The sequence below is a fragment of the Entelurus aequoreus genome, linkage group LG11 (assembly GCF_033978785.1).
Source record: "Entelurus aequoreus isolate RoL-2023_Sb linkage group LG11, RoL_Eaeq_v1.1, whole genome shotgun sequence".
In the NCBI taxonomy this organism is placed as follows: Eukaryota; Metazoa; Chordata; class Actinopteri; order Syngnathiformes; family Syngnathidae; genus Entelurus; species Entelurus aequoreus.
The window spans coordinates 23295541-23323479 of NC_084741.1; the positions used below are offsets into that span (position 1 = coordinate 23295541).

Below are 27939 nucleotides of genomic sequence, written 5' to 3' on the forward strand. Positions count from 1 at the left end.
CGGGAGAAGGACAACTGCTGACGTCTCAAAGTGCGTCAAAGAAGAGGAAAATATGCAATGAGCTACACGCACTGCATTTGTGGCAAAATGCATCACATTAAGATTTAAATGGATAATTAAGAGTAAAATAAATTAATACAATTGTGAATTTAGAGAAAAACTGTTGATTAATTAAAATAACAATGATAATATTAAAAATATTTGTTTTAATAAAAAAAAAAGTGTTTAAAATTTAGTTCATTTATATCATATTAATGGACAAATTAGTTGATTATTTCACATTTCCATCCATCCATGTTCTACCGCTTGTCCCTCTCCGGGTCACTAGGGTGCTGGAGCCTATCCCAGCTGCACTTGGGCGGAAGGCGGGGTACCCCCTGGACAAGTCGCCACCTCATCGCGGGGCTAACACAGATAGACAGACAACATTCACACTCTAAGGCCAATTTAGTGTTGCCAATCAACCTATCCCCAGCTGCATGTCTTTGGAGGTTGGGGGAAGCCAGAGTACCCGGAGGAAACTTTTCAAAAATTCTTATTAATTACAATAATAAATACAAGTTTATAATTTAGTTCATTCGGATTATATTACATTGACTAATGGACAAATTAATGATTTCACATTTTAAGTATTCCTAATAATTACATTAATGAATATAAGTTTAACATTTAGTTCAATCAGATTATATTTGATTAACTCACGGAAAAATGCATACATTATTTTACATGTAAAAAATAATTTTTTATTTAATTGACAAATACAAGTTTAAAATGTTGTTCAATCACATTATATTTGATTAACTCATGGAAAAATGTATGAATTATTTTACATTTTAAAAATTCTTATTTATTTCACTGATAAACACAAATTTAGAATTTTGTTCATTTGGATTATAATTTGATTAACTGATGGCCAAATTAGTAAATGATTTCACATTTGATTAAATTCTTATTAAATTAATTGATAAATACAAATGTAGTATTTAGTTCAATCATAATATATTTGATTAAAAATTGGAAAAATTTATACATTATCTTACATTTTTTAAATCCCTATTAGTTTTAATTGATAAATACAAATTTTAAATTTAGTTCATCCGGATTATTTAGCATTGACTAATGTACAAATTAATTATTTCACATTTTATAAATTCTTATTAATCACATTAATATTTACAAGTTTAGTTCATTCAGATTATATTTGATTAACTAATGGTCAAATAATACATTATTTTACATTTTTTAAGTTCTTATTAATTTTATTGATTATTCCAAATTTAGAATTTAGTTCATTCAGATTATATTTCATTAACTAATGGACAAGTTAATAAATCATTTCACATTTTAAAGTTTAATAGTTTTGTCTTAAATAATGAGGAAATTATTTAACTACTGCAATATTAATGTGTGGTACCATATCTATTAAATAATGCAGTAAACCAATATATTTTTTTTCTACAAAATTAATTATGTGGTCCAGCAAAGGAAGTTTGTCTTTTTTTCCCCTTTACTTTGTTTTATTAATTATCAAACAGGTAAATTATCACACACAGTTTTTTTGTATTGATTGATTAATACTTCATTATTTAATTACTAATTTATTCGTCTATTTAATATATTTTTATTTAATGGAGATTTCATAACTGGGCTGATAACAGAAAACAGTTATAAAAGAAATCTGTGACCTGACAAGATGCAGCTCTCAGACTAACCAGCAGAGGGAGTACTCTACTCGACCAACACTGGTGACGAACCTCAGTTATAAGTCAAATATTTAGTCATCTAAATATTTTAGCGTGTAAATGCCAATAATATGACAAAACACATGTGTCCAATTAAGCAAGTTAACTCTGTGAATTAAATAAGTCAGTGGTTCTCAAACTTGTTTCATCAAGTACCACCTCAGGAAAGACTTGGCTCTCCAAGTACTACTACATTGACTATAATTAATGACTATAATAAATTACTATATTTAAAATACAGTAGCGTAGTAGGCCTAAATATTAATTAAAACAAGGCAGAGGTTTTATTTAACAAGTGTATTTAATATTTTTTGGCCACTGTAACATTACACACCGTTTGAACAGTAACACTGTGTTTGCAGATAGGAAAATAAAATACTATAGTGATTTTTTGCGAACCACTAGATGGAGTTTGAAAATCACTGAAATAAGCAATTATCAACGTTTGTCAGCAAATGGCGACATAATGCAAAGGTAAAATGACAAACATGGTACCGATCAGGCGAATGGAGGACACTCACACTCAAGCTTGTCTTCGGGCCGTCCTCCTTCCAGCAGGGACAGGTAGCACACGATGTCCTTCAGCTGCACCGTGCCCTCTGGCCGGGGGAGTGCGCTGGTCTTCAGAGGGGTGGAGTTGCTTTTGATCAGCTTGAGCCCTGCAGGAGGCCCCAGAAGAGAAGGGGGGGACAAAGGTCAAAGCGGCATCCAGGAAGTCTCTCATGTTGGCTGGGAGGCTCAACATCAGTCATAGCACGCGGGGATGGATCAATAGCGAGGGGTGTGTGGTTTTGAAAAATTAAAAAAGCCAATTATGGAGCAGTGCTTTGGCCTCAGGCTTGGTGTGAATGTTTCCACTAAACTGATGTCTTTGTGTGAAGCAGAAGGATCCTAACTTTTTACATTGAGGTAGGAATACAGAACCGCCAAAGGATATTTCTGATTTTTTAAAACAGACCACTAATATGCTAAGAAAGGAATAACGAAACCTTGCAGTATATAAAGACCAAAAATATATTAGGATTAGCTCCTTCAGCTTCGTTCCCACAGTGTTCGATTCAAGAACTGCTTCATTCCGCACTCCATCCAGCTGTATAATCACTTGCCATACAGCAATATATGATATATGTCTGTTACCTGACCGCTTCTATGTTAGCTACCGCTCTTTGTTTATAATGTATATTTTCTGCTGGATCTACTCTCTATTTTATGATGCCCTTTTTTTTTTTGCTGCAGCTATTACATATACTGTAATATTGTACTGTAAATATTACATATATTTTATATTGCTACTATGGTACATTTTTAGTCAACCTTATACCTTTTGTTTTCACCCTCTTTTTGTGAATTATCCTTTCCATCCTTACCCTTTCAATCCTTTTGTAACTAAGCTACTGTGTGGAAAAAAATCCCTTGTGGATCAATAACGTTAGTAAGGATATCATTAAACAAAAGTGATTTTAGACTAAAACAAGTAAAACAACATTCATTTCAGCATATGTCTGTTAGTGTAGCTTGGACACAGCTAGCGAGCTAGCATAGAGTTAGCCAACCGACATCTGTCCTGCTCAACTTCAAAAAGTATGAATTCAGTGTTCAGCTTTATGATAGAGCAGGGGCCGTACTTATCAAGCTTCTTAGAATTACTCCTAAGAAGTCTGCTAAGAGTTGACTTAAGAGTAAATAAATTCTTCGCTGAAAGCTGCACTTAAAAGTTAGTTATCAAGCGTTTTACTCACACTTTCAGCGAAGTGTAGGACTGAATCTTAAGTGTCACACTCAGAGCTGAATTACGACATTACTATGTGCCGTAAACGGAATTTTAGGTGACGTCATTTCTGTGTCCATAGAAATGACCAATCACGGAATGGAATCCGTTGTCTAAGAATAAAGAAATATCTTGGAAATATTTAAGTGGACAATGGGAGTGTATATTTTGACAATAAACTACAAAATAATACAAAACAAACTAGTCCCCGCTGGCACTCACGCTACCGCTCCCTCTCTTCTATCGCCCACACACTCACTGACGTCACTCACCTCACGGCCACACACATACGCTACTGTCATAACATTTTCTTTCCAATTCATTAATTAGGCAACTAATTTGAAACTGGTGTGGGTGGCTCTATATATACTAGCCCACTGCAGACACATGCAGAAATCAACAAGGAATCGAAAAGTATTAAATCTGTGACAAGAATAATATCCGCTCTGTCTAAACGATACCGTTTGATCAGCTGCTCGTCATAAAAAAAAAAAAAACTGTTCCGTTCCCTGAACGTTCGCGCACGTCCCTCTCGCCTCAGTGCCATCCCCTGCTGGCAACTCCTAACCACTTAAGACACCTCTGAAGGTCTCTTAAATATCGTGGAGAGTAGGAGTGATTCTTAGACTTAAGAACGTTGATAAAAAGCTTTTATTCTTAAGTTTGAGAGTAGGACTAAATTTCGCAAATTCTCAGGACTTAAGTGTAAAATGGCACTCTAAGAAGCTTGATATGTACGGCCCCAGGTCTCCAACTTTTCATCACTACGAAAAGTATTTTAACAAAAAAAAAAAAAGGAGAGCTGAGCTATTTGACCAGCAACAAAACAAACGTTCACTTCAGCAGTGTGGTCGTTGTCTTCATGCTATTTTGTGGTCATTTGTCAATGAATAGAATAATAATGTCTGAATTGAACACTTTTAAAATACTAAGAGTTAAAGCACATTTTATTTGACCCTTTGATGCGTTATTGTATCACCAGCTACTTGGTGGAGACCTCTGTAGTGTTACTATCATAAAGTGTAGTGTCACTATCATAAAGTGTAGTGTCACTATCATAAAGTGGCATGTCACTATTATAAAGTGTCATGTCCCTAACATAAAGTGTAGTGTTACTATCATAAAGTGTTGTGTCACTATCATAAAGTGTAGTGTCACTATCATAGTGTAGTGTCACCATCATAAAGTGTCACTATCATAAAGTGTAGTGTTACTATCATAAAGTGTAGTGTCACTATTATAAAGTGTCATGTCACTATCATAAAGTGTCATGTCACTATCATAAAGTGTAGTGTTACTATCATAAAGTGTAGTGTCACTATTATAAAGTGTCGTGTCACTATCATAAAGTGTAGTGTTACTATCATAAAGTGTTGTGTCACTATCATTAAGTGTCGTGTCACTATCATAAAGTGTAGTGTTACTATCATAAAGTGTTGTGTCACTACCATAAAGTGTTGTGTCACTATCATAAAGTGTAGTGTTACTATCATAAAGTGTTGTGTCTGTGTCACTATCATAAAGTGTAGTGTTACTATCATAAAGTGTAGTGTCACTATCATAAAGGGTTGTGTTACTATCATAAAGTGTCATGTCACTATCTTAAAGTGTTGTGTTACTATCATAAAGTGTTGTGTTCGTGTCACTATCATAAAGTGTAATGTTACTATCATAAAGTGTACTGTTACGGTCATAAATTGTAGTGTCATTATCATAAAGTGTAGTGTCTTTATCATGAAGTGTAGTGTCATTATCATAAAGTATAATGTCACTATCTTAAAGTGTAGTGTTACTATCATACAGTGTCATGTTCGTGTCACTATCATAAAGTGTAATGTTGCTATCATAAAGTGTAGTGTTACGGTCATAAATTGTAGTGTCATTATCATAAAGTGTAGTGTCTTTATCATGAAGTGTAGTGTCATTATCATAAAGTATAATGTCACTATCACAAAGTGTAGTGTCACTATCATAAAGTGTAGTGCCACTATCATAAAGTGTAGTGCTACTATCATAAGGTGCAGTGTTACGATCATAAAGTGTAGTGTCATTATCATAAAGTGGGGTGTCACTATCATAAAGTGTAGTGTTACAATCATAAAATGTGGTATCATTATAAAGTGTAGTGTTACGATCATTAAGTGTAGCGTTACAATGATAAAGTGTAGTGTCACTAACATAGTTTTGTGTCACTATCATAAAGTGTAGTGCTACTATTATCACGTGTAGTGTGACTATCATAAAGTGTAGTGTCACTATCATAAAGTGTTGTGTCCGTGTCACTATCTTAAAGTATAGTGTTACTATCACAAAGTGTCATGTTCGTGTCACTATCATAAAGTGTAATGTTACTATCATAAAGTGTAGTGTTACGGTCATAAATTGTAGTGTCATTATCATAAAGTGTGGTGTCACTATCATAAAGTGTAGTGTTACAATCATAATGTGTGGTATCATTATAAAGTGTAGTGTTACGATCATTAAGTGTAGTGTTACTATGATAAAGCGTAGTGTCACTATCACAGAGTGTAGTGTCACTATCATAAAGTGTTGTTTCACTATCATAAAGTGTAGTGTTACGATCATTAAGTGTAGTGTCTTTATCATAAAGTGTAGTGTCATTATGATAAAGTATAATGTCACTATATCAAAGTGTAGTGTCAGTATCATAAAGTGTAGTGCCACTATCATAAGGTGTAGTGTTACCATCATAAAGTGTAGTGTCATTATCATAAAGTGTGGTGTCACAATCATAAAGTGTAGTGTTGCAATCATAAAGTGTGGTATCATTATAAAGTGTAGTGTTACGGTCATTAAGTGTAGTGTTACTATGATAAAGCGTAGTGTCACTATCACAAAGTGTAGTGTCACTATCATAAAGTGTTGTTTCACTATCATAAAGTGTAGTGTTACGATCATTAAGTGTAGTGTCTTTATCATAAAGTGTAGTGTCCTTATGATAAAGTATAATGTCACTATATCAAAGTGTAGTGTCAGTATCATAAAGTGTAGTGCCACTATCATAAGGTGTAGTGTTACCATCATAAAGTGTAGTGTCATTATCATAAAGTGTAGTGTTGCAATCATAAAGTGTGGTATCATTATAAAGTGTAGTGTTACGATCATTAAGTGTAGTGTTACTATGATAAAGCGTAGTGTCACTATCACAAAGTGTAGTGTCACTATCAAAAAGTGTTGGGTCACTATCATAAAGTGTAGTGCGACTATTATCAAGTGTATTCGAGTCATACCAAAGACTATAAAAATGGGACCCATTGCCTCCCTGCTTGGCAGTCAGCATCAAGGGTTGGAATTGCGGGTTAAATCACCAAAAATGATTCCCGGGCGCAGCACCGCTGCTGCCCACTGCTCCCCTCACCTCCCAGGGGGTGAACAAGGGGATGGGTTAAATGCAGAGGACAAATTCTTACCACACCTAGTGTGTGTGACAATCATTGGTACTTTAACTTTACTTTAGTGTGACTATCATGAAGTGTAGTGTAACTATCATAACGTGTAGTGTCAGTTGTCACCAGTGTTGGGACTAACGCGTTACTAAGTAACGTGTTACTGTAACGCCGTTAGTTTCGGCGGTAACTAGTAATCTAACGCGTTATTTTTTTATATACAGTAACTCAGTTACCGTTACTGCATGATGCGTTACTGCGTTATTTTACGTTATTTTTATGTAGTATCGGCTAGAAACTGAAGATTTGAGTGTGTTTTATTGGAGCGCTCCGGTGGAAAAGAAGAGGCGTGCTTTCTGTGGGTGGGGGAAAGCACGCCTCTTCTTTAAGTCCCTCCTCACAATAATTAGAATACATTTGTATTTGAAGTGGAAGCACCTCCAACATGAGTGACAATGCGTGATGTTGGGTATAAAAAGTATTCCCTGCACTTACCCGCAACTCTGGGCTTGTCCGAGGACGACGGGCTGGGTTTGGGCTCCTTGTTGCTGAAGGACATGAAGAGGTGTTGACAGAAGTCTTCGGGCAGTTGGCTCTCCAGGAAGGTCTGCATGAAGACCTTGAAGCCCTCATAGTCAATCTCCTGCATCCACGCACACACAAACAACACTTTTAGCGCTTTAAAGGAAGAAAGACTGTGTTGTTTGTTCTTTAGAGGTAAACATGTGATGGCTTGACCTTTTGACATCAAGTGTGTTTGTGAGTAATGTCAGTCTTTCGCTTTGGAATTTTCCTGCAATTATCCCCTGGCTAACAATGCATGAAAGGCTGAAAAGCTTCTGTTATAGTGGCGTCTACGTCAGGGGTGTCAAACGGCCGTTGGCCAGATCAGGCCCCCGAACAGGTTTTATCCGGCCCACGGGATGTGTTTGCTAAGTACAAAAATGAGCCGTAATTTTGGAATGAAAGAAACTGCTGTTCTAAATGTGTCAACTAATTAGATAGATAGATAGATAGATAGATAGATAGATAGATAGATAGATAGATAGATAGATAGATAGATAGATAGATAGATAGATAGATAGTACTTTATTGATTCCTTCAGGAGAGTTCCCTTAGGAAAATTTAAATTCCAGCAGCAGTGTACAGAATTGAGATTGAATTTAAAAAATAAAAATTAAATACTGGGGGTATAATGGAAACAAAATAGAAAAATATACAATAAGAATAAAAATAAAAAGCAACAATTGAGAAGAAAAATATAACAGTAAAATAAGAATATAACAAGAGAAACTAGGCAGTAGTGACCATGTTATGAAAAAGTATTGCACTGTTATTGTTTTGCATCCCCTGTCATCCTAGTACCCCCCCTCCCCCCCAGAGAGGAGTTGTACAGTCTAATGGCGTGTGGGACAAAGGAGTTTTTTAGTCTATTAGTCCTGCATTTGGGATGAAGCAGTCTAGCACTGAACAGGCTCCTCTGGCTACTGATAACGGTATGCAGAGGGTGACTGGCATCATCCATGATGCTCACTAGTTTTTCCATGTCGCGAAACCAATTCTTTGTATATTTGTAGATTGTGCTACATATATACAAACCCCGTTTCCATATGAGTTGGGAAATTGTGTTAGATGTAAATATAAACGGAATACAATGATTTGCAAATCCTTTTCAACCCATATTCAGTTGAATGCACTACAAAGACAAGATATTTGATGTTCAAACTCATAAACTTTTTTTTTTTTTTTTTGCAAATAATAATTAACTTAACTTCATGGCTGCAACACGTACCAAAGTAGTTGGGAAAGAGCTTGTTCACCACTGTGTTACATGGCCTTTCCTTTTAACAACACTCAGTAAGCGTTTGGGAACTGAGGAGACACATTTTTGAGGCTTCTCAGTTGGAATTCTTTCCCATTCTTGCTTGATGTACATCTTAAGTTGTTCAACAGTCCGGGGGTCTCCGTTGTGGTATTTTAGGCTTCATATTGCGCCACACTTTTTCAATGGGAGACAAGTCTGGACTACAGGCAGGCCAGTCTAGTACCCGCACTCTTTTACTATGATGCCAAGTTGATGTAACACGTGGCTTGGCATTGTCTTGCTCAAATAAGCAGGGGCGTCCATGGTAACGTTGCTTGGATGGCAACATATGTTGCTCCAAAACCTGTATGTACCTTTCAGCATTAAAGGCGCCTTCACAGATGTATAAGTTACCCATGTCTTGGGCACTAATACACCCCCATACCATCACAGATGCTGGCTTTTCAACTTTGCGCCTATAACAATCCGGATGGTTCTATTCCTCTTTGGTCCGGAGGACACAACGTCCACAGTTTCCAAAAACAATTTGAAATGTGGACTCGTCAGACCACAGAACACTTTTCCACTTTGTATCAGTCCATCTTAGATGAGCTCAGGCCCAGCAAAGCCGACGGCGTTTCTGGGTGTTGTTGATAAACGGTTTTCGCCTTGCATAGGAGAGTTTTAACTTGCACTTACAGATGTAGCGACCAACTGTAGTTACTGACAGTGGGTTTCTGAAGTGTTCCTGAGCCCATGTGGTGATATCCTTTACACACTGATGTCGCTTGTTGATGCAGTACAGCCTGAGGGACCGAAGGTCACGGGATTAGCTGCTTACGTGCAGTGATTTCTCCAGATTCTCTGAACCCTTTGATGATATTACGGACCGTAGATGGTAAAATCCCTAAATTCCTTGCAATAGCTGGTTGAGAAAGGTTTTTCTTAAACTGTTCAACAATTTGCTCACGCATTTGTTGACAAAGTGGTGACCCTCGTTTCCTTGTTTGTGAATGACTGAGCATTTCATGGAATCTACTTTTATACCCAATCATGGCACCCACCTGTTCCCAATTTGCCTGTTCACCTGTGGGATGTTCCAAATAAGTGTTTGATGAGCATTCCTCAACTTTATCAGTATTTATTGCCACCTTTCCCAACGTCTTAGTCACGTGTTGCTGGCATCAAATTCAAAAGTTAATGATTATTTGCAAAAAAAAAAGTTTATGAGTTTGAACATCAAATATGTTGTCTTTGTAGCATATTCAACTGAATATGGGTTGAAAATGATTTGCAAATCATTGTATTCCGTTCATATTTACATCTAACACAATTTCCCAACTCATATGGAAACGGGGTTCGTAAAACAAAAATAAACCACATGTTGTAGTGCACCAGTCGAGGAAAATGAGCAAACTACATGAATAACATACTGTAATTTGATTTTTATATTATTTCTTTATCTTGATAGATTGAAAATTAACACCAATTAGTTGACTGATTAACATTAACACATAATTTATTCAGAAAGTATAAATAACGACAAATAAAGTTAGTTAGTTAGTTAAACGCAACATGTAAGTGTAAATAAACCCAACAACATTATGATTTGTACATTTTCAGAATGTGCTTGTTGTAACGACCTGGTCGCATTGTGGTGCGCGATCGTTCTCCCAGGGATGCAGACGGCTTCGGACACAGCGTGCAGGTAGGAAAATGATTTATTTAAGCAAATAAATAATAGCAGGGAAAAAAACAAAGACGTGTACATAGCACAAAAGACAAAAACAAAGGGACTAGCGTGGGAGCTAGCAAGCAAAAATAATATAGCATGAAAGCTAGCAGGAATCGAAGAAGTCGTTAGCTGTTGCATAAAAGCAAATTAGCAAGCCAGGCCGAATGAGGCCAGGGCAAAGACTAAATAGCCCTCTGATTAGTGCCCGGACAACAGGTGAGCGTCTCGAACACTAACCAGAGGCAGCTGAGCACAATCTGCCGTCAAGGCAACAGAAACAAACACAAGGTGCTGAAAACACACGTGACACTAAAAAGGTAAACAAACTGATCCGAGCAGCGGATCCTAACAGTACCCCCCCCCCCCAAAAGGACAGATTCCAGATGTCCCTTGACAAAAAAAAAAAATAGAACCCAAAAAACAAGAAATAGTCCACGAGTCAAGGGCGGGTGGAGGGAGGACTTGGTGGTGGGTCGCCAGGCCACGTGTCCCCGAATCCACCGGGGAAGGGTCAGGTGGCGGCGGCGAATGGAACGCCGCCGCCGCTGGCGAGGCGGGCAACCACGAAAAGGCCACATTCGTGGCCGCCGAGAAGGCGGGCGTGAGTGGCGCCAGAAGTTCAGCAGCCTCTGAGTCCTGCAACAAAGTCTTGGGTGTCGCTGCTGTTTGCGCCACTGGCGTCCCTTCACTGACCTCGAGGGCTGCATGCGGGGCCGTGCTTTCCGCTTGCGCAGCCGGACCACTCGAGGTCGCAGAGACGACGATAAGGGCGAGGAAGGTGGCGGCGCCCTGGGAAGGCCCACCGGAGACGAGGAGAGAGCAGACGTCACCGTGGAAGCGGTAGGCGTCGTCGTCGCCGTGGAAGCAGGAGGAGTCGACGTCGCCGTGGAAGCAGGAGGCGGCGGCGTCGTTGCCGTGGCAGCAGGAGGCGGCGTCGTCGTTGCCGTGGCAGCCAGAGCAGGAGGCGGTGCTGGTGCGAGAACCAGCCGAGGAGTTGGTGCTGGTGCGAGAACCAGCCGAGGTGCTGGTGCGAGAACCAGCCGAGGAGCTGGTGCTGGTGCGAGAACCAGCCGAGGAGCAGGTGCTGGTGCGAGAACCAGCCGAGGAGCAGGTGCTGGTGCGAGAACCAGCCGAGGAGCAGGTGCTGGTGCGAGAACCAGCCGAGGAGCAGGTGCTGGTGCAAGTTCAGTCGTGGTGCAGGTACTGGTGCGAGAACCAGTCGTGGTGCAGGTACTGGTGCGAGAACCAGTCGTGGTGCAGGTACTGGTGCAAGAACCAGTCGTGGTGCAGGTACTGGTGTGAGAACCAGTCGTGGTGCAGGTTCAGGAACCTGTGGTGGAGTTTGATGTGGTGGAGCTGGTGCAGGTGGCCTAGCTGGCGGTTGCGGCTTAGCAGGCCGAAAAACTGGTGGTGGCGGCCGGGCAGGTGGTTGCGGCTTAGCATGCCGAAAAACTGGTGGTGGTGGCCGGGCAGGAGGTTGCGGCTTAACACGCCGAAAAACTGGTGGCGGTGGCCGGGCAGGAGGTTTCAGCTTAGCACGCCGAAGGACTGGTGGCGGTGGCCGGGCAGGAGGTTGCGGCTTAGCACGCCGAAAAACTGGTGGCGGTGGCCGGGCAGGTGGTTGCAGCTTAACACGCCGAAAAACTGGTGGCGGTGGCCGGGCAGGAGGTTGCGGCTTAGCAGAGCGTCGTTGTGCCACCCCACTAGCACAGCTCCCAGCACTAGCCCCCCCCCTCAAGAAGCGGATACCAGACGCGCTCCTTGCGGTTTGGAACCGTCTTCAAGGGTGGGTGGAGGGAGGTCAGGAGGGGGGTATACTCCTCCCCTTTAAAATGTTCAAAATGTCTATTCTCACCCCCCACTTGAGATTGGGTGGGAGCACAAGGGAAAAAAGTCTGTGTAGTGGGTGGGGCACTGGGGGTGGAGATTGAGTCCTGGAGGACATTGACAAACCTGGTGAGCGGGTTTGTAAAAAAATGTCCTGATAATGTTTTATTTTAGAATTAAAGTCCTTAGGAAGTGGCTGACAAAAAGGAGTAGAAGATGGACAAAAATAATCTTGAATTATGACGTCATCAGAAAAGGACGGGGGCACGTCTTCAGAAAGCGCGTCATTAGGGGGCGTCAACGGAATGACGTCATTGTCGCTGCTGTCCAGGTGACTGACAGCCCAGTCGGAGAAATGTTTGGCAAAGTGGTCGATAGGGTTGCCAAACATCTGAGGGGAAGCTTGGGCAGCATGTAGCGTGCTTCGGTCCGGGGGAGGAGCTTGCGGGAGGAGCTTGCGGGAGGAGCTTGCGGGAGCGGCGCGTCTTGACGGCGAGGGAAAGACCTTCTGGCCGGCTTCCATCTTTTCCGGCGCGCCCAGTACTGCAGTGTAGCGGCGATGTCTTCCGACCAGAGGGAGTCGATGGGGATAAGAGAGCCTCCAGCTCCCCACATGAGATTCGACCTCTCCTCCGTCGAATAGCGAAGCTTCTCGGCTTCCATCGCTCGCAACACATCCCACGTACCTTCGGCCATCTCCTCCATTCTGCTCGCCGCGAGAGAACTTTTTCTTGCTGGCTTGCTACTGTAACGACCTGGTCGCATCGTGGTGCGCGATCGTTCTCCCAGGGATGCAGACGGCTTCGGACACAGCGTGCAGGTCGGAAAATGATTTATTTAAGCAAATAAATCATAGCAGGGAAAAAAACAAAGACGTGTACATAGCACAAAAGACAAAAACAAAGGGACTAGCGTGGGAGCTAGCAAGCAAAAATAATATAGCATGAAAGCTAGCAGGAATCGAAGAAGTCGTTAGCTGTTGCATAAAAGCAAATTAGCAAGCCAGGCCGAATGAGGCCAGGGCAAAGACTAAATAGCCCTCTGATTAGTGCCCGGACAACAGGTGAGCGTCTCGAACACTAACCAGAGGCAGCTGAGCACAATCTGCCGTCATGGCAACAGAAACAAACACACGGTGCTGAAAACACACGTGACACTAAAAAGGTAAACAAACTGATCCGAGCAGCGGATCCTAACACTTGTTCTATTTTTAAACAAAGAAAACAATCTGAAGTTGTCTTTATTTTGAAGTTATCGTGCCGTGATTTTACCAGTCCGGCTCATTTGGGAGTAGATTTTTTTCCATGTGGCCCCCCATCTAAATTGAGTTTGACACCCCTGGTCTACGTGTTTTTAAACTAGTTGAACTGAAATCCACCAACATGACACAAGACAAAAGAGGAAGTTGCACTTACCTGGCTGAGGATTTCCTGTTTCTGTTGCAGAGAGAATAATGAAAGAACTATCGATCAGCACACGCACTCATTGTACTTTTGATACAAAAAAATGATTATTCACCCTGAAGTGCATGGTGGCTGACGACTACAATGTACGCTGTCTGGTACTCTAGGGCCGGTACGATAATGGCAGACATAATAATCCCTATTATTTTTTATTGATATTTAAATCACGATTATTTATTAATTTGAAAACTTTACTTTGTTTTTAATCGGTTTATAGAATTTTTGGCATATACATTTGCCAGAAATACAATCCAATACATATCGAATGTCCCTCCCAATTTTCCCCAAAATACAAAAACCATCAGTCAAATAGTGACATGAAGCTACAGACACAGTGCAGCAATACACAAAAGCCAACAAAATGCTAATCAATTATCTACATTTAAATGACTTACGATCAGGGTTAAATTGAAGATCAGTCTCTTTTACATATTTCAGTAAACCACATCATACTTTTTGAAATTTCACCAAACAACCATTCAATTCCAAAATAAAGAATATCTCTAATTCAGCGGGTGTGGCAAGGAGGTGCCGCAGCCTTCCAATTTAGCGCAAGGAGTCTTCTAGCCAACAAAGTAGTAAATGCTACCAAGTTCTTTTTGGATTTGCTGAGAGAAGATGACAGAGGGGCTACCTTAAATAGTCCGCTGAGAGGATTCGGTTCAATCTTTTCGCCACTTACCAAAGACGAAGTACAAAACCCAAAACCAATGAAGTTGGCACGTTGTGTAAATCGTAAATAAAAACAGAATACAATGATTTGCAAAAGTATTTTCATTTTAACAGAGTTGACACAAGCCACCGTAGATAATTTGAGTAGGGACAAGCGATCATTCTGGACAGCAGTAGAACAAAGTTGCCTTTTTGAAGTTCTGCAAACGTATGTGTGGTCTGGACACCCAAGAATGTGTCACTTTGCGAGGCACTTTTAAAGGGGAGAATGTGCAGATTATATTTCTTAGCAGCTAAATTTATCAGAACTATTTTACTTTTACCCTAGTTTAGCTTGTAACCAGACAAATATCTGAATGCTTGAAGGGTACTCAAGAGAGACTGAGACCCAAAACTTAAATTTAAATAAAATGTAATAGAACAACTCAAAATAGTAATAAATATAACAAAAAAGATAATAATAATAATATTAACAACAATAAATAAAAATAACAATAGCATTAGAATGTTTTCTAATCCCGTTTTTTTACCTTTTACACTTATTTTACCACAGTAGAGTGTTCTTTTTGTATCATATTTAAAATGTAATAAAATGTTAATTAATTAAATGCAAAATTAGTTTCATCTATTGGTGCAATTGTTATGTACATGAGGGGTGGAAGGAGACGACACCATGAAGAAGCTCAGGTTACCAGGTTTATTGTAACCCTTGATGAGTGTTAGGCTACTCTACGTGTTTGTTGCTGGACTATGTGTGATTTTAACCATGTGAATAATACCAGACGATGTTGTAAGTGCATGATAGATGAATCTTTCAGCAGTCCAAGAGGGCGAGGCAAAAAGGATGTCCGTAAACAGGCAGGTGGTCGAGGGCAGGAGAGAAGTGACAAGGTCCGTGTCCAAACTGGCAACTTGCCAGGCGGTCCGCCCCCAGGTACTGGACGAGAATAAAGGGCGCTGTTTACTAGATCCTCCACTTTCCAGGATACCATCTCCACAATACGAGTCGGAGAAAGGATGGTTTCGGGGGTAGAAAGGAAAGTGTTCTCAGCCATGTGCAGTCTAGAAAGTGCGTCCGCCTTCTGATTCTTGGATCCAGGTCTGTAAGATAGTACGTAGTCGAAACGAGAAAAAAATTGCTGCCATCTTGCCTGTCGGTTGTTGATCTTCCGAGCAGACCTGATGGCGAGAAGGTTGCTGTGATCCGTCAGTATCTGGAACTGGTGCTTTGCCCCTTCTAACCAGTGTCTCCATTCCAATAACGCCTCGTGGACAGCTAACAGCTCTCTGTTACCAGCATCGTAGTTCAACTGAGCTGGAGAAAGTCGCCTGGAGAAAAATGCACAAGGGTGAAGCAGATGATCAATTCTAGAACGCTGAGAGAGGTTGGCACCTATCCCCGAATCCGAGGCGTCCACTTCGGCCAAAAAAGGACAGTCCCAGTCAGGGTGGACGAGGACGGGTGCAGAGACAAAACTGGTCTTGAGTCCTATGAAGGCTCTGTCGGCCTCGAGGGACCACACAAAGTTCACTTTGAACGAGGTGAGAGCGTTGAGGGGTGCGGCGATCCGATTGAAGTTACGAATGAATATTCTGTAGAACCCCGCGAATCCCAAGAATCTCCTGAGTTCCGTCCTGGACGCGGGTTGTGGCCAGTCCACCACAGCTTTGACCTTCTCAGGATCGGCCCTGACATGGCCCCTCTACACGATGAATCCCAGAAAGTCCACAGATGAAGCGTGGAAACAACATTTCTCTACCTTGACAAACAGTCGGTTCTCCAGAAGCTGTTGAAGAACGAGACAAACATGCTGCTGGTGCTCCTGTGGGTTGTGTGAAAAGATGAGGATGTCATCCAGGTAGACCACGACAAATTGGTACAGCATGTCGCGGAGGATGTTGTTGACCAAAGTCTGGAAAACAGCAGGAGCGTTGGTCAGGCCGAAGGGCATGATCTTATACTCGTAGTGCCCTAGGTGAGTATTGAAGGACGTGTTCCACTCATCACCCTTTTTGATCCGGACCAGGGGATAAGCGTTGCGGCGGTCCAGCTTGGTGAAAATGGTAGCGGGGCTAGGGGCTCAAAAGAGGCATTAAGCAGGGGTAGCAGGTATTTGTTCTTGATAGTGATGTTATTGAGATGTCGGTAATCAATACATGGTCTCAATGACCCATCCTTCTTGGTTACGAAGAAAAATCTTGCCGCCACAGGAGATCTAGACGGGGTGATGATTCCGGATGCCAGCGACTCCATGATGTATTCCTTCATGGCCTCCCTCTCGGGAAGAGACAGGTTGTACAGGCGACTGGAAGGCAGGGAGGCATCGGGAAGCAGCTCGATGGCGTAGTCGTATGGTCTATGAGGTGGAAGGGATTGGGCACGTTCCTTACTGAAAACCTCAGCGAGGTCGTGGTAGCACTCTGGAATAGATGCCAGATCAGCCTGGTGTTTGGTTCTGGAGGCCCTGCTGGGAGCTTAGGCCTTTAAGAATTAGCGTTGCAGAGGGTGCGCCACGCCATGATTTTTACGGAGGTCCAGGAGACATGTGGGTTGTGCTGTTTCAGCCATGCTCTTCCCAGAACCATCGAGGCAACGGGGGCTTCCAGTGCCCAGAAGAGAATCGTCTCAAGATGGTTACCCAATAAGGTGAGTAGCAGGGGCTCCGTGCGATGTCTGATGGGACCCAACGGACGTCCATCCAGGGCTTGAGCTGGAAGGTCCTTGTCCAAAGACACCAAGGGAATCCCGTTCTGTTGGGCGAACCCATAGTCCATCTGACTATCGTCAGCCAGATAAGCCTCTACTGCCACCTTCCTATTGTTCCATGGCAATGTGGCGGGAAACAAGATTCTCGGGTTCCCTTGTTCCTGGGGCAGTGTCGTGTGGCTCACCAGGATCCCCCTTGCTGGTGAGCCTGATCTTTTGGTTGAGAGGGGCAGTTGCGGATAATGTGTCCCACACACCCGCAGTAGAGGCAGAGACGCTGCCTCAGTCTTCTCTCCCTCTCCCCCGTCCCCAGACGGGTTATTCCCACTTGCATGGGCTCAGGCGCTGTTCTCATTCCCGGTAATGGAGAAGATTGTTCTACGAAGGTCTGAAAAGCGGGGTGAGGTGGCGTTGCGGAAGGTCTCCCAGTGGCTCCACAGGCTCTCTCATTCGCTCGCTCCAAAAGTCTCCGGTCGTACTGAAGAGCCAAATTGATGAGGGCTCTACAAGAGGTTGGTCTGTCCCTCAGCAGGCCGTCCTTGATCTCCTCTGAGAGTCCCAGACGAAACGTACTATGGAGGGCCCTGTCTTTCCAGCTGATGTCTGCCGCAATTGTCCGGAACTCGAGGGTGTAGGCCGCCACAGAACAGGTTCCCTGCTGGATGGTGTGCAGACGTCCCGCGGTACCCCTCATCTTGGGGTGGTCAAACACGGCCAGGAACTCGGAACGGAAAGCAGTGTAGTCGGTGCCCAGACCCAGTGACTTGTCCAAGGCTGCTGTAGCCCACTTGAGGGCAGGTCCGGCAAGAAGCGAAAAGACAAATGCAATCTTAGCTCCATCAGAAGTGTAATGCGAGGGTTGGTGCAAATAATACATTCACACTTCACCAAAAACCTTCTACAAAGTTCAAAATCGCCCTCAAAAGGTCTAGGACTAGCGATCTTGGGCTCCCGGTCAAGGGTAACGCTTCTAGGTACACAGGCAGGCGAGGCATTTTGACTTGTCACCTGATCGTGCGCTGGGCTGGGGCCAAGGCTGTCCAGCTTGGTGTATAGCTTGGTGAACGCCTTCTCCAAGTTGTCCTCCAATGCATCGAAGCGAGTCTGGTGCTTTCTCAGGACAGCACACATGACATCAAGGTCCGGATTCCTGGGGGTCCGGGACTGGGGAGCAAGACCAGGTCTGCCGGTGTCGTCTGGTGCCGACATGTTTGGCCCGAACGTACTGTTACGTACGTGAGGGGTGGAAGGAGACGACACCACGAAGAAGCTAAAGTTACTGGGTTTATTGTAACTAGGGATGTCCGATAATGGCTTTTTGCCGATATCCGATATTCCGATATTGTCCAACTCTTAATTACAGATACCGATATCAACCGATACCGATATATACAGTCGTGGAATTAACACATTATTATGCCTAATTTGGACAACCAGGTATGGTGAAGATAAGGTCCTTTTTAAAAAAAAAAAAAAAATAAGATAAATTAATTAAAAACATTTTCTTGAATAAAAAAGAAAGTAAAACAATATAAAAACAGTTACATAGAAACTAGTAATTAATGAAAATGAGTAAAATTAACTGTTAAAGGTTAGTACTATTAGTGGACCAGCAGCACGCACAATCATGTGTGCTTACGGACTGTATCCCTTGCAGACTGTATTGATATATATATATATATATATATATATATATATATATATATATATATATATATATATATATATATATATATATATATATATATATATATATATATATATATATATATATATTGTAGGAACCAGAATATTAATAACAGAAAGAAACAACCCTTTTGTGTGAATGAGTGTGAATGAGTGTAAATGGGGGAGGGAGGTTTTTTGGGTTGGTGGACTAATTGTAAGTGTATCTTGTGTTTTTTACGTTGATTTAATAAAACAAATAAAAAATTAAAAAATGTAAAAAAAAACGATACCGATAATTTCCGATATTACATTTTAAAGCATTTATCGGCCGATAATATCGGCAGACCGATATTATCGGACATCTCTAATTGTAACCCTTGATGAGTGTGTGGGAGGTGTATGCTACTCTATGTGTTTGTTGCAGGACTATGTGTGATTTTAACCATGTGAATAATACCAGACGGATGAATACTACAGCAGTCCAAAAGGGCGAGGCAAAAAGGATTTCCGTAAACAGGCAGGTGGTCGAGGGCAGGAGAGAAGTGACAAGGTCCGTGTCCAAACGAGGGTTGAGGATCGAGGGAGGCAGTCCAAAGTCCGGAGAGAGGTCGAGGCACAGAGCTCGAGCACACGGGACAAGACGGGTACTGCGGGAAACAAGGAACAGGAGACGAGGGGACAAGGAGGACGAGGAGAACGAATGCGAGGACACCAGGAGGGAAGCCAGAGACGTAAATGCTTACTGCAAAGAGTTAACGACGTTCTGGCGTAGGTTCCAAGTGTCGACTGGTCTTTATGCTGTCTCCCTGATTATTGCCAGGTGCGCTGATAGCCGATAGTCTGCAGCTGCGACGTTGCGTGGGCGTGAAGCGCCCGGCGCGTGCGGGGGCATTTCCTGGCATACTGCCAGCCTGAGTGTTGGTGGATTTTGCTGCAGGAGAATTTTGGGTTCGAGACCGTGCCGTGACAGCAATATGGACAATTTCAACCAGTATTTTAAGACAAAGCATAATAATTGTGTAATGTACAGTATCAATAAGGGCAAAAAGTATATATTAGGCTTGGGCAAGGAAAAACAAAAAAAAATTGAACTTTATTTTGTTTGTGCAATCAGACCGGCTGTTGCGCACAGCGCTGTTATTGTGAAGGGGCAAAGTGCTGCTGTTTATGAGCTTGACGTGTAGAGACAACTTGAGGCTGTTTAAAAAAAAAGATGGAGCCTCTCAAGTTGCGATTGCTGTCCTGTTTGTACGTTGATCTTACATCCGTGATGTCGTTCACAACAACACAAGCAGATGAGATGTGTTGTGGGTGTATGGATTGTTCTTGTCAGCTTGCGTTTCGTAGTTTAGTCGCTGTTTCAAGTGACCGTCTTGACATTGATTATTTAGTGGAGGACGTGACGATTGAGTGTGTTGGAGATAAATGAGCGCTACCGGACACATTATTTTCCCAAACAATTGTTCATTCTCCTCACAATGGCAATATTTCACTTACATTAATGTAAATTTCCCTGATATTATTTTGCTTTAGTCAGCGAATTCCGTTTTATTGGCCAATTATGTGACTCCGTCCGTGGTTAGGTGAATGCGGAAATCAAATATCTTACTTTTTTTTGTTGAGTTTAGTGGTTATTGATGAGGCATACTAGTCCCAAACTTCTAGGAGACGTGCTCTTTTTTCCCACTTGTTCGCTAACTCATCCATTTCACCGTTACAAGCTCAGGAATTTGCATGCACGTTGCGCAGCCCATTAATGTTGGGTTTTTTTCCGATTGTAATATTTTTATGATCGTGACAAGATAAAATCTTAAATTGTGATTAAAATGCAATATATTGTCCAGCCCTACTGCAGACACTATCACTATTTCTTAAACACTGATGACGACTATGCATTCAACCTCAGCTACCAATGGTTCGTCCCATGATGCAATACAACCGCTCATGCGATATTGTAGCACATCAACACTGGTGAAAATTGCAAATGGCAGCACGAGACAGATGCTACCTTGAGATATTCCCAATGAAAATAGACCGGCTGACATTTACCTTACATGTCACCATCCTGCCAGACATCAGCACTCATTTGCAGTCAGTGTCAACCAGTTTCCTCTTACATAATGAGCAGTGTATTATTCAACTTCCCGGTGAATTTATTTGTGGCGGTCCACCATATATTTACTTTAGACCGCCTCATAAAGATTTGGCATCCTGTTTGTTTATTTGTTATTTTAGATTGGGCGTTTGCTCTCTTTATGATGGGACCGTCTATTTAGCTTGTTCTTCCAACTCTGAACAGTAGAGGGCATAGTAACACTGCTTCTTATCACAACTCATATGAACACACTGTACCATAACTGACTTAATTGTTTTCCCCAAAGTAATTGTTGTTGGCTCTCAAAGTCTGCTTGATTAGCATTGTTGTTGATGGGGAAGGGATCTGTGGTTGCTACTTCCAAGTCACAATTCATTAACTCTCAAAATGGCTCGGGAATATCAGTGAGATTAATACTATTTTGATCATATCTATTTATTTGCAAACTTTGGAAGTCTTTTGATGTCATAAATCAGATATATATGATAATAGCTTCAATATAGAGACAACTTGTTTTTCCACTCTACTGGTACTTTAAAGGCCTACTGAAAACCACTACTACCGACCACGCAGTCTGATAGTTTATACATCAATGATGAAATCTTAACATTGCAACACATGCCAATACGGCCGGGTTAGATTAGTAAAGTGCAATTTTAAATTTCCCGCGAAATATTCTGCTGAAAACGTCTCGGTATGATGATGTTTGCGCGTGACTTCACGGATTGTGCGGACATATTGGGACACCATTGTGGCCAGCTATTAAGTCGTCTGTTTTCATCGCAAAATTCCACAGTATTCTGGACATCTGTGTTGGTGAATCTTTTGCAATTTGTTTAATGAACAATGAAGACAGCAAAGAAGAAAGCTGTAGGTGGTATTAGCGGCTGGCTGCAGCAACACAACCAGGACTTTGAGTTGGATAGCAGACGTGCTACCGTGAGTACGTAGCTTTGGCTTCCAAACATTTGATCGCTTGCCCGTACGTGCGTGCCGCTACGTGCATGTCACGTACGTAACTTTGGGGAAATATATGTGCTGTATGAACTTTGCGGAGGTGAACGGTACTTTGGGCTGTGGGATTGAGTGTGTTGTGCGGGTGTTTGATTTGTATTGGTGGGTTATATGGACGGGAGGGGGGAGGTGTTTGTTATGCGGATTAATTTGTGGCATATTAAATACAAGCCTGGTTGTGTTGTGGCTAATAGAGTATATATATGTCTTGTGTTTATTTACTGTTTTAGTCATTCCCAGCTGAATATCAGGTCCCACCCGCCTTTCACAGCATCTTCCCTATCTGAATTGCTTCCACTGCCCTCTAATCCTTCACTCTCACTTTCCTCATCCACGAATCTTTCATCCTCGCTCAGATTAATGGGGTAATCGTCGCTTTCTCGGTCCGAATCGCTCTCGCTGCTGCTGGCCATAATTGTAAACAATGTGCAGATGTGAGGAGCTCCACAACCTGTGACGTCACGCTACTTCCGGTACAGGCAAAGCTTTTTTATCAGTGACCAAAAGTTGCGAACTTTATCGTCGATGTTCTCTACTAAATCCTTTCAGCAAAAATATGGCAATATCGCGAAATTATCAAGTATGACACATAGAATGGATCTGCTATCCCTGTTTAAATAAGAACATTTCATTTCAGTAGGCCTTTAATGCTTAAGTCACACACAGGATTTTCACAGGAATGAGGCAAACAAATGCATCCACACCCACTGTATGACAAAAAGTGTAAGGGATTACTTTCCCAACAGAGTATCAGTCTAACATACCTCTTCAGGATTGTACTTAGCCAGCACGCCATCGCCGTGGAACTCCTGCAGCACGTCTTTCAGCTTCTTGGTTGAATCTGAGCAACAAACCAGAGACACAAAAGCATTTAATTGCGTGTGCTACAGTGTGCGACCTTGAACGCACCATCAGTCCGAGTTGGATTCCGATCAATTTCATCTCCATTGAATCGTCCTCACGACTCATTTCACCGTTGGACCGGCTGTCATCATTCCTGACCGCCACGACGACGTGATCCGTAATGGCGGAGAGCGATTGGGTCACATTGTGGAACGTCATGTGTTGTGATTGGAGATGCACAGCGATTACAGTGTTATGAGCTTGACAGATGTCCATTGTCACAGCGCAGCTCATTCATCCCCAACCTGAACCTGCTGGAACGCCCCAACCCAAATGTGTTCTTTGTGCGAGCACTTTTGTGTTCTCGCTCTGCTTTTTTCACTTGTTTTTATTTATTCCCATTTAGCACTAAACACGCTGCAAACCTTACTCAGCAACCACCTCCCGGCCAAATGGGCTATCAGTATATCTGTTGTTTGGACTGCGTCTATGTTGACACATGCAGGAGAAGATGGTGAGGATCTGGATAAAGGTGAACAAACATGGATTACATATTTCTATCAATAAACTCTCATCCATGTTGCTTGAAAAACACGTAGTCGGTCACATTGCATTGTCTTGCCAATTTTATGGATGTCAAACTCTATTGATTTTGAGTCAGCAAAATACCAGATTAGTTTAAGAGTCAAATCAATACATGTTCTTTTAACCAATCCTTAGGGACGCGTGTGTGTGTGTGTGTGTGTGTGTGTGTGTGTGTGTGTGTGTGTGTGTGTGTGTGTGTGTGTGTGTGTGTGTGTGTGTGTGTGTGTGTGTGTGTGTGTGTGTGTGTGTGTACCGTAAATTCTGGAATATAGGCCTCTACTTTTTTCCAACCCTTTGGCTTATAAAACAGAGCAGCTCATTTATGGATTTTTCTTCACTGAAATAATAATTTTAAAAAAACAAGCAAAAACACTGACAGGATGTTTTATTGTTTGTGCTATCGCGCCACCTTTTGGACGATTTCGCTCACTGCAGGTATCGAAGTGTATTTCCAATTGTCGTTAGTGCTTTTTTTTTCTTCTTGCAACCGGAGTGCTGTTCAGTCTTCTTCATTCATTACAATATACACTACCGTTCAAAAGTTTGGGGTCACCCAAACAATTTTGTGGAATAGCCTACATTTCTAAGAACAAGAATAGACTGTCGAGTTTCAGATGAAAGTTCTCTTTTTCTGGCCATTTTGAGCGTTTAAATGACCCCACAAATGTGATGCTCCAGAAACTCAATCTGCTCAAAGGAAGGTCAGTTTTGTAGCTTCTGTAACGAGCTAAACTGTTTTCAGATGTGTGAACATGATTGCACAAGGGTTTTCTAATCATCAATTAGCCTTCTGAGCCAATGAGCAAACACATTGTACCATTAGAACACTGGAGTGATAGTTGCTGGAAATGGGCCTCTATACACCTATGTAGATATTGCACCAAAAACCAGACATTTGCAGCTAGAATAGTCATTTACCACATTAGCAATGTATAGAGTGTATTTCTTTAAAGTTAAGACAAGTTTAAAGTTATCTTCATTGAAAAGTACAGTGCTTTTCCTTCAAAAATAAGGACATTTCAATGTGACCCCAAACTTTTGAACGGTAGTGTACCTAAGACTATTCATACTTACTAAACCGCCCCATGTGTGATGTCTGAAAGAGTGCTTTCATGCATATTTGTATATGTTATCGTAATGTAATTAAGCTAGCGCAATGTGCTAGCACGTCAAAAAGTGTCTGTGTTAGTATTACCAAAAGCATTATTTTTGCATTGTGTCAGTTTCCCAAATTGCTCAGTAAATTAACCAAGACGGCGGTGGAGTTATTGAGTCTGTTTAGCTGATTGGAGAGCTATCTTACGGGGTCCATGACGATGACTTCTGTTTTGTTTGATCAGCCGTTTTACTGCTGTGTTACAGGCACTGTTTGGAAATTAACCAAGACGTCACCGTGGAGTTCATTTACATAATAATCAAATGCCACCATGTGATGTCCCTTAATGTAACTTGTTAAACATGTCTGGAACAAATAAATCATAACCAGAATGACACAAAGCTTTTGACCAAACATACTCACTCATGCTACAAAAAATTGGCAAAACATAACAAAAGTGTTAATTTACAATAATAATAATAATATAGTACAATAACATTTGGATATTAATTATTGCATAACACAAATTAATTTCCATACTTAAATAGGAATAACAGACCAAATTAAAATGTTACACAACTCCCTGGCAGTAAACCTGCAAAAAATTGTTTGTCTCAGGTTTCTCTATGTTTATATTTTTACACTTTGCCCTGTTTTGTTACACTTTATTAAGTATTTCTTACATATTCCTTATTTTTTCACCTTCATTTGATTTTATTTAGATTTTAGAATTTGGTTTACATTTATTGTTTAAAGGCCTACTGAAACCCACTACTACCGACCACGCAGTCTGAATTTATATCATATCATAATTTATATTATATCATTTATATATCAATGATGAAATCTTAACATTGCAACACATGCCAATACGGCCGGGTTAACTTATAAAGTGCAATTTTAAATTTCCCGGGAAACTTCCGGTTGAAAACGTCTATGTATGATGACGTTTGCGCGTGACGTCAATGGTTGAAACGGAAGTATTCGGACACATTGTATCACAATACAAACAGCTATGTTTTCCTCGCAAAATTCCACAGTATTCTGGACATCTGTGTTAGTGAATCTTTTGCAATTTGTTTAATGAACAATGGAGACTGCAAAGAAGAAAGCTGTAGGTGGGATCGGTGTATTAGCGGCTGGCTGCAGCAACACAACCAGGAAGACTTTGACTTGGATAGCAGACGCGCTATCCGACGCTAGCCGCCGACCGCATCGATGATCGGGTGAAGTCCTTCGTCGCGCCGTCGATCGCTGGAACGCAGGTGAGCACGGGTGTTGATGAGCAGATGAGGGCTGGCGTAGGTGGAGCGCTAATGTTTTTATCATAGCTCTGACGAGGTCCCGTAGCTAAGTTAGCTTCAATGGCGTCGTTAGCAACAGCATTGCTAGGCTTCGACAGGCGGCACAGCATTAACCGTGTAGTTACAGGTCCAGTGTTTGGTTCGGTGTCTCCTGATAGTAGTATTGTTGATCTTCTGTCTATCCTTCCAGTCAGGGGCTTATTTATTATGTTTCTATCTGCATTTAAGCACGATGCTATCACGTCAGCTCCGTAGCTAAAGTGCTTCACCGATGTATTGTCGTGGAGATAAAAGTCACTGTGAATGTCCATTTCGCGTTCTCGACTCTCATTTTCAAGAGGATATAGTATCCAAGGTGGTTTAAAATACAAATCCGTGATCCACAATAGAAAAAGGAGAAAGTGTGGAATCCAATGAGCCCTTTTACCTAAGTTACGGTCAGAGCGAAAAAAGATACGTCCTGCTCTGCACTCTAGTCCTTCACTCTCACGTTCCTCATCCACGAATCTTTCATCCTCGCTCAAATTAATGGGGTAATCGTCGCTTTCTCGGTCCGAATCGCTCTCGCTGCTGGTGTAAACAATGGGGAAATGTGAGGAGCCCTTCAACCTGCGAGGTCACGCTACTTCCGGTACAAGCAAGGCTTTTTTTATCAGCGACCAAAAGTTGCGAACTTTATCGTCGATGTTCTCTACTAAATCCTTTCAGCAAAAATATGGCAATATCGCGAAATGATCAAGTATGACACATAGAATGGATCTGCTATCCTCGTTTAAATAAAAAAAAATCATTTCAGTAGGCCTTCAAGTGTTTTTCATGCTTGTGTTGACATTTCCTTTCCTTGCTGCCCTGATAGCTAAACGGATTATAATCACAAGAAGGTTGTATATTAAATAAAAATGTTTATATTTAATACACTTTTCTCCTGGTCCTTATTTTTCATAGGTCATAAAAAATATGAATAATTAGCAAGATCGACCGATACAAAACAGCGATATCGTGATACAGTTTTCAGTCGTATCGATCAGCCCGAGTCTTCATCCCCATATAAGCATCTACAGACTTTTAATAATTAATGACCGCTTTCTTGTTCATTTCTCTGATAGTTGCCGCGTTCAACCTAATTATTTGGCAGGAAGCGCACACACGCACGCACGCACTTATTTAGTTATTCTTTGTCGTGACTAAAACCTGCATGGCTCCGTAAGTACTCTAAAGCCAGACAAGAATGCTGAATATTTGAAGCTTTGCGCCATTGTTACACAATTTGTGTGTAAATGATTTAACAACAACACAGCTCGTTCTGCCAAAGCGCAGAGCAATTAAGGGAAATAGGACTCGCATCTCAAACACTGCTGAGAAGCTCCAGTGGGTGCTTGGTGCAAATCAATAATAAAATTTCCTCATTGGGATTAACAATTACTATGAAAAGATTTAAAATACATGCCAATACAAAAACAAAAACAAAACATTGAATCAGGTTTGCTATTGTTTTGAATGATTGACCCTCACAGGCTCATATTACTTCTCAAACTTTGTTTCTAAGTATGAATGGGTGCCGGGAGACTTCCTGCAGCCCCGCTCATATTTTCCATCCCTGCTACGGCTTCCCATGCGTCAACACGCCGGAGGGGAACGTAAACTGGAGGAAGGTGGCACAGTCTGCCGAGCAGCCACGGGGCGGCCGTGATGAATTGCTCACGACTCAAATTGCAGCGTGCACGTTAAGCACTCGAGCATCTGCAACGGGGCCATTACAGGAGTAAACAGGAAGAGCCGAAATGTGACGGCATTAAAAAATTGTTGCATTTATTATGAATATAATAATATTATATGTAACTTTTGGAAAATACATTCACAGGCATATATATATATATATATATATATATATATATATATATATATATATATATATATATATATATATATATATATATATATATATATATATATATATATATATATATATATATATATATATATATATATATATATATATATATATATACTACCGTTCAAAAGTTTCGGGTCACCCAAACAATTTTGTGGAATAGCCTTCATTTCTAAGAACAAGAATAGACTGTCGAGTTTCAGATGAAAGTTCTCTTTTTCTGGCCATTTTGAGCGTTTAATTGACCCCACAAATGTGAGGCTCCAGAAACTCAATCTGCTCAAAGGAAGGTCAGTTTTGTAGCTTCTGTAACGAGCT

The 27939-nt window shown here is 41.4% G+C and overlaps 1 protein-coding gene across 1 annotated transcript in view; it reads right to left on the minus strand.

The window, feature by feature from the left end:
* dgkb (diacylglycerol kinase, beta) overlaps positions 1-27939 on the minus strand; it is a 260736-nt gene that overhangs the window by 164897 nt on the left and 67900 nt on the right. Inside the window, 4 exon segments of the mRNA XM_062062705.1 lie at positions 2264-2401; positions 7413-7560; positions 13699-13719; positions 22667-22743. Coding sequence (XP_061918689.1) covers positions 2264-2401; positions 7413-7560; positions 13699-13719; positions 22667-22743 — 384 coding nt within the window.